The 16,610-nt window shown below is 49.4% G+C and overlaps 1 protein-coding gene across 1 annotated transcript in view; it reads right to left on the bottom strand.

Moving 5' to 3' along the window:
• Nucleotides 1–266: 266 nt before the first annotated feature.
• The window catches only part of GLRA1 (glycine receptor alpha 1), a 42,138-nt gene continuing 25,794 nt past the window's right edge, over nt 267–16,610 (bottom strand). The window contains exons 4-8 of the mRNA XM_065409996.1: nt 13,519–13,601; nt 12,348–12,485; nt 11,620–11,834; nt 10,505–10,651; nt 267–557 (exon numbers count right to left, since the gene is read on the bottom strand). Of these exons, the coding sequence (XP_065266068.1) occupies nt 267–557; nt 10,505–10,651; nt 11,620–11,834; nt 12,348–12,485; nt 13,519–13,601 (874 nt within the window). The remainder of the gene's footprint in view (nt 558–10,504; nt 10,652–11,619; nt 11,835–12,347; nt 12,486–13,518; nt 13,602–16,610) is intronic.

The raw sequence follows: 16,610 nt of genomic DNA on the forward strand, positions 1-16,610 counted from the left end.
GCCGCTGTAGCAATCCGAACCTTCCTATGCTGTAAAACGCCTAGCCCTCAGCAATCCCCCAATTCAAGTTTTGGAAAACTTCCTTCCCCAGCCCCTGGTAATCCTCAGTTTGTATATTTAAAAGTCCCCCCCACCCCCATTTATTTTAAAGTAGATATTGCCACATTCTTAAATTCATGCATTGCTGCATTGCTATTGCACATGGGTATAGAGGATTGCTTTCTCCCCTCTCATCCCGTTTGGCTTTCCTCTCCGGGCGGCCCTGCTCACTGGTTGTGCACGTCCTCCCTGCGGACGATCTTGTAGATAATCCAGTAGAAAATGTTGAAGATGAGGAAAGCCATGGGGAAGCCGATGCGCGAGATCTTGTCGATCTTCTTGGCTCGCTGGATGAAGAGCTTGCGCATCTCGTCGGGAGACCTGCAGGCGGCCGGGGCCGTGTTGGCCGTGTTGTTGTTGTTGGCTCCTTTGACCGAGATGCCGTCCTTGGCTTGCAGGCAGGCAGGGCCCATCCCATAGGCAGAGAAGTTGAATCTGCCTTCTCCGGCTTCGTCCTCCTGAAACAGATTCATCATAGGGCTCTACTTAAAATAAGATGGAGACAATGCACCCTTGCTATAAGGCTCTCCACTGATGGCCTTCAACTCCACTGGTGGACACAGCTTCCTTGATGTATTGGACAAGCCCTTTGTCTTAGGAGACCAGCCTTATAGAGGGGTGCTCTCTGTATTATGCACAGATGCAAATCAGGGGATCCAGCTGCAGTTGGAAAATGGGATTGACTTCTCTTTCCTTAAGGCTAGTCATTGGGTTTTTTGTGAGTTTTTTCCCCCAACACATCCCCTGTTTTGCTTCTGCCCTCCTCCCCCCATACCTTCTTTTTCGGCTTGCCCAGAAGGAGCGGGCTCCATGTAACTCGTATAGTAAGAGCCGCAACATGAGAATTCCTATGGAGTTACATGGACTTGGCAGTGTCAAGGGCCGTCCATGAAAAGATCTCTGCAGGTGTTCTGGAATTAGCAACGAGCCCACCTTCCATTTCTTTATCTGTTCCTCTAAGTCTCATTGTGGCCCTGATTCCCCTCTTTCTCGGGAAAGATGTCGACATGGTTTCATCTCCTCCCCATTTAAGGAAATAGTCATCCCACCTGCAATTCAGTAGTGTGCTGACATTTAGTGCTAGGCGACTTGCTCGCTCAAGAGTCTGCGCTGCACAATCCAATGCCTAAATAACAATACTGTGTCCTTAGGTGTCACTCCTTTTATCTGCACCGCAAAGTGCTTTACAAAGGAAGGTGTTGGCCCCATTTCCCAGATGGGGAAAGTGAGCCGTGCAGTGACTTGCCGAAGGTAATACAGCGAATCAGTTGCTGAGTCAGGAATAGAAATCAAGGTCTCTTGACTCCTGGTTATGTGTACTATCCACTAGGCCATGCTACTAATGATGCTCAAAATCCAACAGTCAGCCGGCAAGTCCATGTAACTTCTGCCCTAATCTCTGAAGAAATGCATCCTCTCCCGGTAGTGCTTTAAAGGGACTGAATCTATAAAAGTGCAGTGATGTGGCACCAGCCAATTCCAAGTCCTCCCTGATCTTTCTAAACATGTGCCCCCTCCCCTCCCCCGTCAGTCCTTCTTTGCAGAGTGTCTTTTATGGATGGCCCCTACCTTGGGCGTGTAGCTGCACGGCATGGGTGAATTACACACTCACAGCTGGGTAACTACAAAGTGGAGCCAAGAGCACGTCAGCACAGCTGAGCAAAAAATAAAATAAAGCCTTGCTTTTATTTTTTAGACAAGCTTAGCAAGCTGGGGAGGGGTCCGACTTACTGACATGATGTACCTAGTCCCCGTCCCTCACTGGGTTCCTTCTGTAGGCCCTCACCAACATCCCCTCCCCTCCCCTCCTCCTGGGGGTGTCTATTTGTATGGCTCCCCTTGCTATAGTATCTGAATGCCTACTTATCGCCTCCATTTTACAGATGGGGAACTGAGACACACAATAGCTTGCCCCAAGTTGGGAATTCAGCCCATCTCCACCAAGTCCCAGGCTAGCACTCTAATCACAGGCCCATCCTTCCTCTTTTGTCTCAGGGCTGGGTTCTCTGCAGCCGCATTCCCTTCCTCGATACTCCACTTCCTGCCATACCAGTGAGCCCCTCTCCATCACTGTACTGCTTTCTGCAGTGGTCCTAGATATCTCCTATAGGGCCCAAAGCTCCTGAATGTCCAGCTCTGAGAGGAGATGAGAAACCTCCTCGGTACCATGCACGTTGTTCCCAGACGGAAGTAATCCGAGATGAAGGAAACTTTCCCATTGCCTGCCCCCTGATGTCGATTCCAAGGAGCCTCCACCCACATGGCTCTGTGCTGGGGTCAGGAAGATGAGCAGAGGGCAAGGCACCTTGAATCAGAGAAATGTCAGGCTGGAAGGGCTCGAGAGGTCATCTAGTCCAGCCTCTGGCACTGAGGCAGGACCCAGTAAACCTAGAGCATCTCTGACAGGTGTTTCTCCAACCAATGATGGGGATTCCACAACCTCCCTTGGACGCCTGCTTTAACTCTTAAGTTTTTCCTCACATCTAACCCATATCGCCCTTGCTGCAGATTAAGCCCTGGTCAGTTGATGCTGAAATCCATCGGAGTTAGGGTTGCCAACCCTCCAGGATTGTCCTGGAGTCTCCAGGAATGAAAGATTAATCTTTAATGAAAGATTGTCATGTGATGAATCCTCCAGGAGTACGTCCAACCCAAATTGGCAACTATAGTGGGAGTGAACAGGCCTGCGTGATAGGGGCCTAGCAATGCAGGTTTTCAGGGCCAAATCCTTCTGTTTCCAGTGGGGTAAACTTCTTCCTGAAGTCAATGGGAGTAACAAGGGACTGAATAAGGATCGACCTTAATGAGAATCAACTCAGGTATGCTGAGGCCAAATGCTCTGTTCTAAATCAGCCTTTGATTTCAGTTGGGAGGGTTTGCTGAAGTGCTGGGAGTTTTGCCAGTGTAAAGGCCGAATTCTCCTCTCACTTACCCTGGTGTATATCAGGAGGAGCCCCACCGGAGTGGGTGGCGGTACACTAGTGCGACACTGCGGTGGGATCTGAATTGGGCATTGAGTCAGAACATCAGGGTCTGGCTCACCGTCATTTATATTAAAGCCTAGAGGCCCCAGCTGATATCAGGGCTGCGTTATGCTAGTTGCTGTATGTACACCTTGCGAGATACTCTGCCCGAAGCACAAGCATTCTCCATGTTTGCTTTGGGAAGTTCTGTTGATACTTTTGAAGACCGGGATTCCTGAATCGTGGTGGTGCCTCCCCTTGTCCCTATCTGTCCCTCCATCAGGCAGGGGGAGAGACGGAGGGAGGAAGTGAAGAGCTGAGCCAACATCACACACAAACCAGGAACACGCGGAATGAGTGAATCTGGGAGACAGTGAGCAGCAGAAACCCGCCCGAGGCTGAGCTTGTCGCAGGGATAACCCTTCATGAAACACATCCCGACTCTCTGCAGAGCCCATTAAAATCTCTGTGTGCCACCCCCTTGGGCATTTCTGTGCCTGGGTAACATTGGCCTTAATTAGAACCAAGAGAAAAGGAAGTGACTAGTTCATAGAATTATTATTTCTACCATTTTAGTACCCCCCCCCCCCCAATCCAATTTGTTTACTAGGCAGATTTAAATTATGGAGACCCTGGGAAACGTGGTTTATCAGCCAGCAAGTGGATTTTGCTATTTTAATCTACGTGGTAGATGAGGCATCAGCAATTAGCATTGAGTAGAAACTGGAGCGACTGATTTCTGAAGTGTGGGGGCCACTTTTAACCTCCACATGACCCGGTGCCTCTCTCAAGTCATGGAGCTTCTCTGAGCCAGCACCGTCATGTTCTCCTTTGCAGCAGATAGGCGACTACTTCCTACTGTTGCCAGCAGGTGGCAGGGAACCAAAGCAAGAAACCCATGGCTGCCAGTTAGCACAGCTAGGGATGTGCTCCAAGAGCAGGTGAGGCAGCTATCAAGCCGGGACGGCTTTAGGAACTGCGGGGCCTGATTCGAATACCCGGCGGTGGTCCGGGTCTTCGGTGGCACTTCGGCAGGGGGGGGGGGGTCCTTCACTCACTTATTGAAGGACCCCCCCGCTGCCGAAATGCCGCCGAAGACCTGGAGCGAGTGAAGGACCCCCCGCCGCCGAAGTGCTGCCGAAGACCCGGAGTGCCACCGGGTGAGTAAAAAAAATTAGAAAGGCACCTAAGGCACGGGGCCCTCTTAGGCGCGGGGCCCGATTCCAGGAAATCGGGGGAATTGGCCTAAAGCCGGCCCTGATATCAAGTACCTGATGAGCCACAGGTGCAGGCCTACACCTACATCATCTCAATGAAGACTGAAGTAGAAATCTCAATGCAACTAGCATGCAGTACAAACACCATATGCCTGATTTTCAGAGGTGCTGAGAAACCAGACCCCTCCTCTAATAATCAGGTGCACGGTGCAAGACACATCTCAGTCTTAACTTTGGAGTCCTGACTACCATCTCCACTACAGGTGTGTCAGGCAGGGACACACACACACAAACACACACATATATCAAATAATTGTGAATAATATTCACTGCAAATTTAGCCCTTTTTGTTCTTTATGAATCATTCATGGGCCAGTCTTGATTTTCTGCGAATTTATTCTTTATTGGGGAGCGCCATGTCTCCAGGGCCAAATCAGCCAATCGGGCCTTTTAATGAACTAAAATGACTTTAACTGAATGAGGATGGCAGCAACAAGAATAAAACCCACAAAGGGATCAAGCTGGCATTACCCTGTTCAGTCTCCAACTCCAGCAAATGATGAAAAGTCAATAGTGCTCTGTGAGACCAGAATGTTCTAGACCTTGAAGGGGCAGTAACCGCATTGTCACCACAGTTTTTAAAGCTGCACACACCATAGTACGTAGTTGCCAAAGGGGGCTTGGACAGTCAGTCTATGGCAGTGGTCCCCAAATTTTCAGGGTCGTGCCCCCCCTTACCCCTGTCTGCCCCCCATCCCCCTAGGGCTGGGAGCAGGGACAGGGGTAAGGGGCCCAAGGCTGGGGCCGCAGCTGGAGTGGGTCTGGGTCTGGGAATGGAGTTGCAGCCAGGGGCTGACGACGGGGCTGGGAGCAGGGCCAGGTGCACAGCTGGGCCATGGTCGGGGGCTGAGGCTCGGGGCAGAGCTGGGAGCACAGTGGGGCTGGCTGGCGCTCCCTGCTGCGCCCCCCAAAACATTCCTCCATGTCCCCCTAGTGGGGTGTGCCCCCCAGTTTGGGGACCTCTGGTGTATGGGGTGTTCACAACTTGTTGCCTTTGGCTGTTTGCTGTTCATTATTTGTGGTGTGTAACTGGTCATATGATATTGCTTCTGCTCCCTGATTGGCCAGCTTTCTCTCTCTCTCTCTCTCTCTTACACACACACGCTCGCTGAATTTCACAAAGTGCCTCCCTATATAAATTGTGAAATTGCAAATAGTAATGGAATGAAAATGTCCCTCTTACATTGATTGAGCCAACTTCTCTATCTGCTGCTGGCCTTGATTTACACTTGTGGAAATGCATAGCCAAGTTTTTACACCATTAGAAATGTGCCTCCATCCGAGTTGCACGTGCTCTTTGGGTAGTGGGGAGCTCAGCAACCTGACTGGCATGCAGAGATGCTTTTTCGCAGGTACAAAACATGACTGAAAACGTGGCTCGTTTAATCACTAACTGCATATTTTATGGGCTAGATATTCGACCCTTTGTGAGGTCAGTTGTACCTTCTAGTTCCTATGGAAGGACTCTAACATGGAAGGTATCGGGGGGTATAAGTCTGCAGGCAGCTTTACAGGATAGTTGAGTCTCTCACACTTGTGCGTGCTGGGGGGAGGGGGTTATGAATTTAGGAGCACAACGTGGTGAAAGTAACTTAAAGGACTTACTGGTACGCAGAGCGGCCAGGCTCCTGGGCAAGGGGGGGACTCTGGGCCCCCAGAAGGGGCGGGGCCTTGGAGGAAAGGGGCAGGGCTGGGGCCAGACTCCCCCTGTCAGCCCTTCAGCGCTGCCTGGCCCACGCCGCCTGGGGCTCCGGCAGTGATTTAAAGGGCCCGGGGCTCCCAGCCACTGCCGGGAGCCTCGGGCCCTTTTAAATCGCCAGGCCCTGGGGCAACTGCCCCTTTTGCTCCCCACCCCCTGTCAGCGGCCCTGCTGGTACGTGGCAGCGCTTTAATGTCAGCTATGTACCACCCTGTACCGGTGGCCACTTTCTTACCAGTACACCGTACTGGCCCATACTGGCTAACTTTCACCTCTGGATTACAATTGAAATCCGGAAAGAAATTTTTTGTGGGCAAGTGCCATTGCAGACAGGGAAGTCTAGCCCACTTACATCGGCCACTAAGTAAAATGAAAATCAAAATGAATAGAATATAGCCGGTGAGTCTAGATTCACCTATGAGAATACATCACTGAAGCACCTTGGAGCATGTTGGTCACATGATATGAAGGGGAGGCAAGGGGGCTAGCCAGGGCCGTCCCTACCCATACGCAAAGTACGCAGCTGCGTAGGGCACCAAGGAATTTGGGGCACCACATTTCCTGGTGCCCTGCCCAGCTGCGTGCTGCTCCAGCCCCTGCACCGCCTCTTCCCCATGGCCCCGCCCCTGCTCCGGCCAAGCCCCGCCCCCACTCCAACCCTTCCCCAAAGCCCCTGCCCCACCCCAGCCCCAGCCCCACTCCCCTGAGGACTGCAGCAGGGCTGGGCCTGCACTCACCGGTGGGAAGTGCAGCGACCCGGCACCAGCTGCGCTGCCGGTGAGTGCTGGGGGGCAGTTCCCCCCTGCCCTGCAAGCCAGCCCCCCGCCCCCCCCCCCACAGAAGCCTGGGGCCAGCCCCTCCCTGTGTGGAGGCCTGCCCACCCTCCCTCACCCCCCCCCCCCCCCGAGTAGCTAGGGACGGCCCTGGGGCTAGGAAGTTTTGACCTGTACAGCCATAGTGGGCTGAAGTCCCCGTCAGCCAATCTGATCGCTCCTTCAGTGCTGCCCATTTTAATACATTATTTCATTCAGTGTGACATGTCAGTGCGTAGAAGAAAGAGATCAGAACCTGTCAGGGCACCGGGATAGAGCCATCAGGTTCTCCAGCAGCTGTACAATGTGCTTTGAATATACGCAATCAACCGCAAGTTTTGATGAGCGTGCAACCCTCGCTTACTGGGGATGTTTTTATTTATGCTTTGTTCCCATTAAAATTACTCTGAGATTAGGCAGGGATTGTAATAGCAGCCTTGCGTTTGGTTGAATACCTCTGGCCAACAGATCTTTTGAAATGACCTAACTAGAGTTTTTATTATTATTTTGTCAACAGTACGGCAGAGCGAGCTGCATGCAGCAGCGCGGCTCAGTAAAAGGGATGCTTGAATCTGCACTAGGAGATAAAAGCACAATGAGGCACCCGTGCTGGATGGCTGCAGCTCAGACTGCTTTAAGCAGGCAGTTCTCACTCCCTCAGAACCAGGATGTGCTAGTTTTGTCTAAATGACATGGCTTGATTGTGCACAACTGAAGTTAATGGGAGCTTTGCTGTTGGTTCCCATGGCCCATCGAGCACTTGTCTTTGTGCATTTATATGACATTCTTCATCCAGAGCTCTGAAAATGCTTTACAAAAGTGAGCAAGCATTATCACCCATTTCGCAGATGGGGAAACCAAAGCACAGGGCGGGAAGTTGGTTGTCTAGATGTTAGAGAGCTGTGAACAAAACCCAGGTCTCCTGGCATCTTATCCACTAGACTATGCTGCCTCCTGAAATTGTGACAATTTCTCCGGCATGTGCGGAACCATTGTGCAGCTAGAAGTCCAGTTTCTCCGTGGTTTGACCTATTTTTCTAGAGTTCTGGGGTGATTCTTCATAACAAATTAACTCTTGCTATAGGCCAGTGATTTAGGTATGGTGCTGAAAATCCACTGCTTCTTAGTTGATTGTCCTAGTTAATTAAGTTTGCAGTTGTAGCCATGTTGGTCCCAGGATATAAGAGATACAAGGTGTGAGGTAGTATCTTTTATTGGACCAACTTCTGTTGGTGAGAGAGACAAGCTTTGCAGAGCCAGACCCGAGGAAGAGTTCCGTGTAGCTCAAAAGCTTGTCCCTCTCACCAACAGAAGTTGGTCTAATAAAAGCTATTACCTCGCCCACCTTGTCTCTCTAGTTAATTGAGGGCACTTTTACAAGGGCATCTTAGTCCTCTGCCGAGCTCTGCGCTGAAGTTGTGGCATTCCATTACATTCATGCCACTGCTCTTTGGAGCCCCCTACAGGACAGTGCCTGGCTCAGTGTAACGGGATGGGTCCTACATTCTTGTCTATGCCTTGTAAATGTTTACAATTCTTGGGAGAGTCCCATGGCACTTCGTCTAATAGGCTGTCTTCCTCTGCTGTAAGGGACGGGCGAGCTGGAGAGGGGGGTGTGCTGTAAGACAACCTCCTGGAGAGAACAGACTGGCAGAGGTGTGGTTCAGCCAAGTGCTAAATCTTCCGGTCTATGCATAGCAAGTCCCCTGGGCTAAAGCCAGGGATCCCTGAGCAAGGCTGGCACTCCCAGTCTGAAGCAGTGGTCAGCACCACTAGCAAGTCAGGCTGATAAAGCAGAAAACAAATAAATCCCATTCTTTAGAGGGTCAGATCCCTGGGCTCTGCGACTGCTCCCTTCCACTTTGCACAGTGGGAAAGCCGTAAGGGGCAGCTGGGAATTCCCCTTATAGAGGGGAATCCCTGGGTGATGTCAACCCGGCAGAGCCAGCTGCATGCTATGCTGTCCTCCTCCCTGCCTCAAGCTGTACAGTGAGTGCTGAGCGGGTGGGTGCAGAGAATGCTGCACGCTGCAGATCCTGGGCTGGCTGAGTGGCCCCTAGGGAACTTGTTCCAGGCAAAACAAATTAAAGCAGCCCTGAGCCAAATCATCCCCCAGCACTGGGGAGATGGAAGGCAGCTTTGCCTTACCCTTTCCTAGCAGGTATGCAGCTGTTCAAAATCCCAGCTGGTTATAGGCTAGGGATTAGTGCACATGCAATGTAATTGCTGTAATGCAGTTACAAACCCTTAGTAAGCTGCTGTACACTGACCCCTAGAGCAGTCCTGGGGCACTGAAACAGCCGCCCTTCCCAGAATGTTCATAGCAAAAATGGAAGGTGAACACGGTTGTGCTAACTGCTGGGGATGATGCGTGGAACTGGGATGAAGGTAAAGTGCCCTGATTTATTTCCTGAATGAGATGGTGCACCAATGGCAGAACGGCCTCTGTTCTTTTCTCGTACACTTATGAAGTTCACTGCCATGAAATCATACAGTTACACGAATACGCTGATCTGGACAGGTATTGGTGCTAACACAAATTGTGGAAGCTGGCTCCGATGGGCACTGCTTGCTTATTAATGACCATAGCGAGTCAACCAACCGTTTATCAGAGTCCATGCTGTTCCATTCTCTTTCAGTGGAGACTTCTGTTCTAGACACTGACATACACTTGGTTGAGTTACATAGGTGAGATCTGGTTTGATTTTGACTCTTCTGTTTGCACACCTGTAATCAAGGTGGGATCTCCTCCAGAAATAATTACTCACTTCCTCTCTAGGACCTTATCACCTACTGTTGAGTTGTTCTCTCTCAAGAGAGGCCAGGCACCTGCCATGGAGGAGATGACTTTTATCTGCTTATTAAGCTTAGCTTCTTTAGTATCTATTCATCTCTGCATTTAGAGCCAGCCTGAGACAACTATTCATATTTCTTTGCCTCTAATTGTATCTACTGTTCTATTTCTCTCTCTAGTTCATTCTGTGGCGTAGCATCTCTGCTGTGGGCACATTCCGAAAGGTTCCAAAGCTTCCAATGTGCAGGCTGTAGATTTCTACCTAACACAGGCATGTTCTGATTGATTTCAGTCATGGGGAACGTGCATGGAGCTTGGCTAAGGACATTTTAAAGGTTTTTTTTTTTTTTTTTAAAGAGTATTTTAGAGAGGAACATCACAGTAAATCCGAGCAGCAGATGCTTCTGAACGTAGCGCTATTCGGCAAGGTGGCAGATACAATGAATGTGTCACTTACCTTCACGCTATGGTAAGCTGCCTCACTAGGTTATGCCATTCCATGATAGACCCCTTCCCACTGCCCCCAAACATCAAAACAAGCAGCACTTCCAAATCAGTCCCTGTGGAAGTCACTCTTGGGAGAACTGTCTTTTTAGACATAAATCCCTGAACAGGCATCGTAAACAAAATAAAGGAGTTTGGTACACCCCGGGAGCAAGCTGAATATTGGAGGAGAAACCAGAAGCAGTAGAGCTGGCCATATGCTCTGATACTTGCCCCTCCTCACTATCTCACTGTATGTAAAGGACTTCCCTGAGCGCCACTTGCTAGATCCAGCTGGCCATGTGAGTGACCCTCTGAGGTTCTAGAGGGTGGGGACTCCTTGGGACCAGCTGTGCTCTGCATGACTTGTGTATTACCTTGTGGTGCCTCCTCTTCCTTCTGAATCTGAGCAGCTCTTTGTGCTGCCGGGACACAAAGTTGACCGCGGCATACTCCAGAAGAGCTGAGAACACGAACAGCAAGCACACCGCCATCCAGATGTCTATGGCCTTAACGTAGGACACCTGTGGGTTAGAGAGGGAGACTGAGACACCTTGTTCCAGCATCTGCCTTTCTTCTCGCTATTCCCCCAAGCTCTTTGGAAAGTGATAATGAAACAATTGAGGCACCCATGACATGCTCAGCAAGAGCTCATAGACATTAAAACCTGTCTTACCGAGCGAGAGAATGTTGTCCAGGACCCGATGTTAATCCTTGTTTCCCCTTAAAAACAATCCCACATCTGAAATTATCTAGTGTATAGATGCAATGGGTTGTGCAAGGGAAAAATAGTAGCACATGCAGAATAGGAAGAAACCCGAGTTTCAGTTATTCTTCATGTCCACTGAAGGCAGGACAAGAAGTAATGGGCTTAATTTTCAGCAAGGGAGATTTAGGTTAAATATTAGGAAAAACTTTCTAACTATACGGGTAGTTAGGCTCTGGAATGGGTTTCTAAGGGAGGTTGTGGAATCCCCATCACTGGAGGTTTTTTAAGAACAGGTTGGACAAACACCTGTCAGGGATGGTCTAGGTTTACTTGGTCCTGCCTCAGCGCTGGGGGCCAGACTTGATGACCTCTTAGGTCACTTCCAGCCCTACATTTCTGTGATTCTGTGATTGTATCTTAGTGGGCCAGATTCAGTATTAATATTGAATGTAGGAGATACACTGAGTATATGAACTAATATAATATGCATGTTAAGAGTTTGTAGGCACTTGGGGCATGGCCTGAGAGCGCAGTTCTCTGGCTTAGAATGCTGCCCCCTAGGGGGCAGTTACTGCTAGTGTAACTTAGCGCAGCTCAGCTTTAACTTACATTGAGGCTGGCCTGGCCACTGGTGGCCCACAAATTTGGGAGCATACGAAGGTAGTGGAAAGCCCATGCGCAAGTTTGTTGACTGGAATTCTGGACATATTTGAAGATCTGGCCCTAACTGTTCAATACATTGGTTTGAAGGAATTTCTTCCAAGTGTCAGAGGTGCTCCGTACCTTGGGCAATGATGCTCGGGAACCAGAGCTCTGGGTGGTCATAGTGAGCACAGTGGTGATGCCCAGGCCAACACGGGCAGGCGCAGCATCCATGTTGATCCAGAAGGAGATCCAAGACAGGATGACTATCAGAAGGCTGGGGATATACATCTGGATCAGGTAGTAGCCCATCTGTCGCTCCAGGTGGAAACGTGCTTCTATGCAGGTGAACTTGCCTGAGAATGACAGGAGTTAAATTAGAGGGTTTCTGGTAGGAGGCATGATAATCTCATGGCATCCAACCTCAGCAAAAAATGGCTGCCTGCAATTTTCACTCCCTGGCTAAGAAACAGCTCTAGTGAAAGGCGCCAGATTAACAGGCGTGTAGACTGAAGTTCCCCATTGAGTTTTAGAGCAGACACAGCATGAAGGTGAGCTTGGGGATAGGGTCCGAATGAAATACCCCGGCAGACGCAGAGACCTCTGATGGGCACAAGAAGGGTACATAGGAGACATAAGTTTTGGGTCTGTTAGCTTCTTACTGTCAATACATTTGTGTGAAGATTGTATCTTCAGCAAGTCTTTAGACAGGTTGTTCTCCAGGATATAATTGTTAGATAAATGCCACGAGCATGCAACAGATGATGTGTGGCAAATATACAGGGCCAAATTCTTACTGCAAGGAGCTTAGCGAGTAAAGGTAAATGGCCCGGAGGATGGGAGACGGGCGTTGATGCCCTGTTACTGACCTGTGTTGTAATGCTTGGTGCAGTATCGCAAATCTTTTTCTTCCTTCAGGATAAACTGAGGCAAGGTTAATCCATCAGCAACCTGCACAGCTCCTTTCTCTTGCCATTCAAATATCAGATCGTTCATTGTGTAGCCAACTGTTGAGAGTAGGGAACAAATAGGACACATGAGCAAGAAACCAAATGGTGGCGAAGACAGGTGCGAAGACAGGGATGGTATTGCGGAGAAGGAAGTCCGGCACGGATGCAGGGAGTTAGACATGATAGGATGGGTTTCGTGGTTCTCCATTGCGTCACACAACAGGTTTGCTGAGGCATACCTGGTGATGAAATCTTATATAAATGGTATAGGTGGGCAGTGGTGGTTATAGTGGTGCACTTCATGCGTCACAGTGGATTCCTGTCCAATAAATCAGATTTTCTGTGGGCTTGGGCTATTCTTTTAGCTTAGCTTAGCCTTTCAGCCCCAGCCTCTTCCTCTGCATTAAGTTAATCGTTGGCTTCCTTTCCTTTTAGTGAAGGAGGCATGTAGGGGTTCCTGTAGGTGCAAGCGGGGGGGAAGCCCCACTTGCAGCTTGGAGAACCTTCACCTTTCTCCTTCAAAGCAGGAGGCCAATGCAAATGCAGATAAACAAGAGCGCTCCCTTTAGGAGTTCAGCAATTGCTTGAACCTGGATCAAGCTAAGAGATGTCAGGTCGTTTCCTGGAAAACTGCTCCCTGAGTGAGTGCTAGTGGCAGGAATGAAACAATCCTGGCAAAACTAATAAACAAGATTGTAGGGACCACAGTGACAGACAGGCTTATGTCTGGGCACTTGGGGGAAGGATGCAAGGAGGGAGGAATGTGGACCCCTACTTTGGCCTCTGATCCCTGATTTAAGAGCCCTCCCCTATCCATCTCCGAATGCCCTTTGCCTTTGACAGGGGCTTTATTCCTCCATCACAGGCACAAGAAATAGTTGTTGGTAGAAACTAGTGCTAGGCGGGGCTGTGTGGGTGCTGGCAGGGAAAGGAGTGTGAGCAGAGGATCATGCCAACACACACATGCCAGGTAGTATGTCCTGGCTTTTATCCCCCTTTGTCTTTCATAATCGGAGAACCAGCTGAGAGTTGAAGAGGGACAGAGGAAACATGGTGGTTATCTTTAGAGGGGAAACCCCTCAGGACTCACAGCTCTCTAACTGCATGATGCACGTCTGCACGTCCATGGGGAAGTTCTTCAGATCCATGGGACAAGCCAGCGTTAGTGTAATCCTGGGAGGAGAAGACAGACAGGGGAATCCCAGACTCAGTTTGAACACTGACAAGTAGTTACATTACATCTGAACTATTTAGGTGCCCACTCTTGTATAGATAGGCTAGTCCGCTACCTGTGCAGGGCCACACCTACCTGTTTGGGGGCATTGCCTGGATTATCTGCGTCTTCCTTGAATGTAGTTTCAAGTGTGACAATTGCACTGTGTCAGAAATACCGAGCAGTTGGGCCTGTGATTTCATTCCCAGCTGCCTTTTGCCGGTGGCGTGTTGTGACAACACCACTTCTTGGATTGTGTAGAACAGAAGAGTCCCACACTGAACTGTCTTGCTGCTTCTATCTTTATTTCACGCCTCAGGCTCATAACAATCTGGACCAGTCTGATATCATGGATCCACCAAATAGGATATTTCTAAAGGCTAGCGCTGGTTGGAAAATTTCAAACAAAACATTTTCCTGTTGGAAAATGGGGCTTTGTCCAAATTGAAATTTGCGTGGGGGCGGGAGGAAATGATAGATTTCAACAAAATTTTCTGTTGGGAAAATTGAATCAAAATATTTTGGGTTAGGTCAGTGTCAAACTCTATATCTGCCTGAGCCGCCACAGTGCCTCGTGGGAGTTGTAGTTCCAGGTCCCTTGTGCCCCATTGTCTCCTCTAGCCGATTCCTCCTGGTCAGACTCCATGTCCCATGATGCACCACCGTGTCTCTCTGCATTATGCTCCATGCTCATAAGAACGGCCATACCGGGTCAGACCAAAGGTCCATCAAGCCCCATATCCTGCCTTCTGACAGTGGCCAATGCCAGGTGCCCCAGAGGAAATGAACAGAACAGGTAATCATCAAGTGATCCATCCCCTGTTGCCCATTCCCAGCTTCTTGTAAACAGAGGCTAAGGACACTTCAGAGCATGGTTTTGCATCCCTGCCCATCCTGCCTAATAGCCATTGATGGACCTGTCCTCCATGAATTTATCTAATTCTTTTTCTGAACCCTGTTATAGTCTTCACAACATCCTCTGGCAAGGAGTGCCACAGGTTGACTGTGTGTTGTGTGAAGAAATACTTCCTTTTGTTTGTTTTAAACCTGCTGCCTATTAAAACATCCTTCTGGCTGACACCCTGTCTGCTGAGCGCTGTGACAGGGTGTCAGAGCAATGCCTGGTTGCCAGTCAATTCAGGGCTGACTCTGGTTCAGATGGCCCTGGCTGTAGGGGAGCGAGAAGATACCTTTCAGAAAGTTGGACTCCACACCCAGTAGTTGTCAGACTGAGCTGATTGGGGATTTGCTGATTTACATTCCGGTTGTGTTCACATATTTTTCCTTCTTTGGTAAAGAGAAACCAGGGGTGACAACCTTGCTTGGATAGTGCTGGTTTTTCTTCTGCTGAGTCATCCCACCATCTTACAGAGTAACTCCAGCACTGCAGTGACTCAGCAGTCCACCTTTGGACCCCTCCCAGCCCCAGCCAGAGAGGGAACATAATGAGGACTCAAACATGTGTCTCCTGCCCATCAGCTCAGAACACTAACTACTAGGTCATCTGGCGCTGATGGCTGGTTTATTACATGCACATTGTTGGTGGAGAACGGTTTCAAACCACAGTGTGATTTAAAAAAATGGGGGGAGGCATCAGGTCTCCAAACTCTGCCTACACGATTGGCAGCTTTGATTACTGCTTTGGCTTGCTGTCTGGTAGCTGCTATCTGCACTGAAACCATCCCCCATTTCTGATGGTGGCGATCTGCATTACAGCACTGCCTGTTCATTGTCCATTCCACAGCACCACGCTGCCACCGGACACATGAGATAGCATAATAAGATGCAGCTGCCGCCTGCCTTTGGGGATTGTAATGTGAGGTTTGAGTGACCTGGAGTTCCCAATGTAACACAAATCCACACTACGAAGAAGGCAACATGTCTTTGGGACGTCTTTTTGGCTCCTTTCCCCCCTAGCATTTTTAATAAAAGTGCTTGTTCTTAAATTTATTGCTTTAAAAAAACGGGGAGAGTGGGGAAATGGATGTTTTCCAAAGGCGAATTAGTGCAAGTAGTACCAGTTCCACAGAAGTGTTCTGGATCCCTATGGCAAATGAGTGACCCTGCGGAGTAATGCTGGGAAAAGGTTGTGAGGTTCTGGGGTAGAAAAATACCCCCTTACTCGCCCTCCCAGCTCTCCTGAGTGAAAACCACACAGGAGAATGGAATAAAGAGGTTAGGAAACCAGGTGATCCCCAAAGCAATGTGAGTTTGGTGGTGGTGGTGGGGGGGAATTCAGTATAAACTCTTAACTCACACTGGGTTTCTTGCTGCAGTGCCCAAAGTTCGGTCGATTACCTGGACCAAGTTTGGAGCAAAATCTGGGTAGATTGATGGTTTTGGGCATCCAAACCATGCAAATTTGCAACTCCACTTGGTTTCAATGCAATGGCAGAGGAAAATGGTCCCATTTAGCCAAGGGTTTATCTATACCAGAAGTTTGCCTTAATTCAGCAATCAGTGGTCAGCCGCAAAGGTAATAAACCCCTAGTGGAGACAAGGAATTGAGGGCTGGGTTATTGTAGGTCTTGTTCATGTAACACTCCCATTGACCTCAGGGGGAATAGCATATATTTGAAGGCTGCAGGTTCTGGTTCGTATTTAATTTAAATCTAGGATAAGTGAAGTGCTTGAATTGGGGAAGAAAGGGATTATCTAGGAACCCCCTTTACCTGGCTTTCCCATCCCATCCCCATCCCTATTAGTGCAGCCCTAATAATAGGTCGAGATCACATAGCAGAAGCCCCTCCGATCCTCTGCTCGCTTCAGTTTGTCTATTGAGTAAGTGAGTGGCTCTCATCCACCTCCCTTGTGTTGATGTGATTTCCTTCTCCACCCCAAATGCAACCTTTTTTTCAGGAAGCACTAATCCCAGCTACAGCACCTTCAGTAGGACTGAGCCATCTGTGATTATGGAGGGACCATGCCATAACAAACAGAAGTGCTTTCTTTGCCTGCCACGGAGACTG

Source organism: Emys orbicularis, chromosome 8 (assembly GCF_028017835.1).
Source record: "Emys orbicularis isolate rEmyOrb1 chromosome 8, rEmyOrb1.hap1, whole genome shotgun sequence".
Lineage (NCBI taxonomy): Eukaryota > Metazoa > Chordata > Testudines > Emydidae > Emys > Emys orbicularis.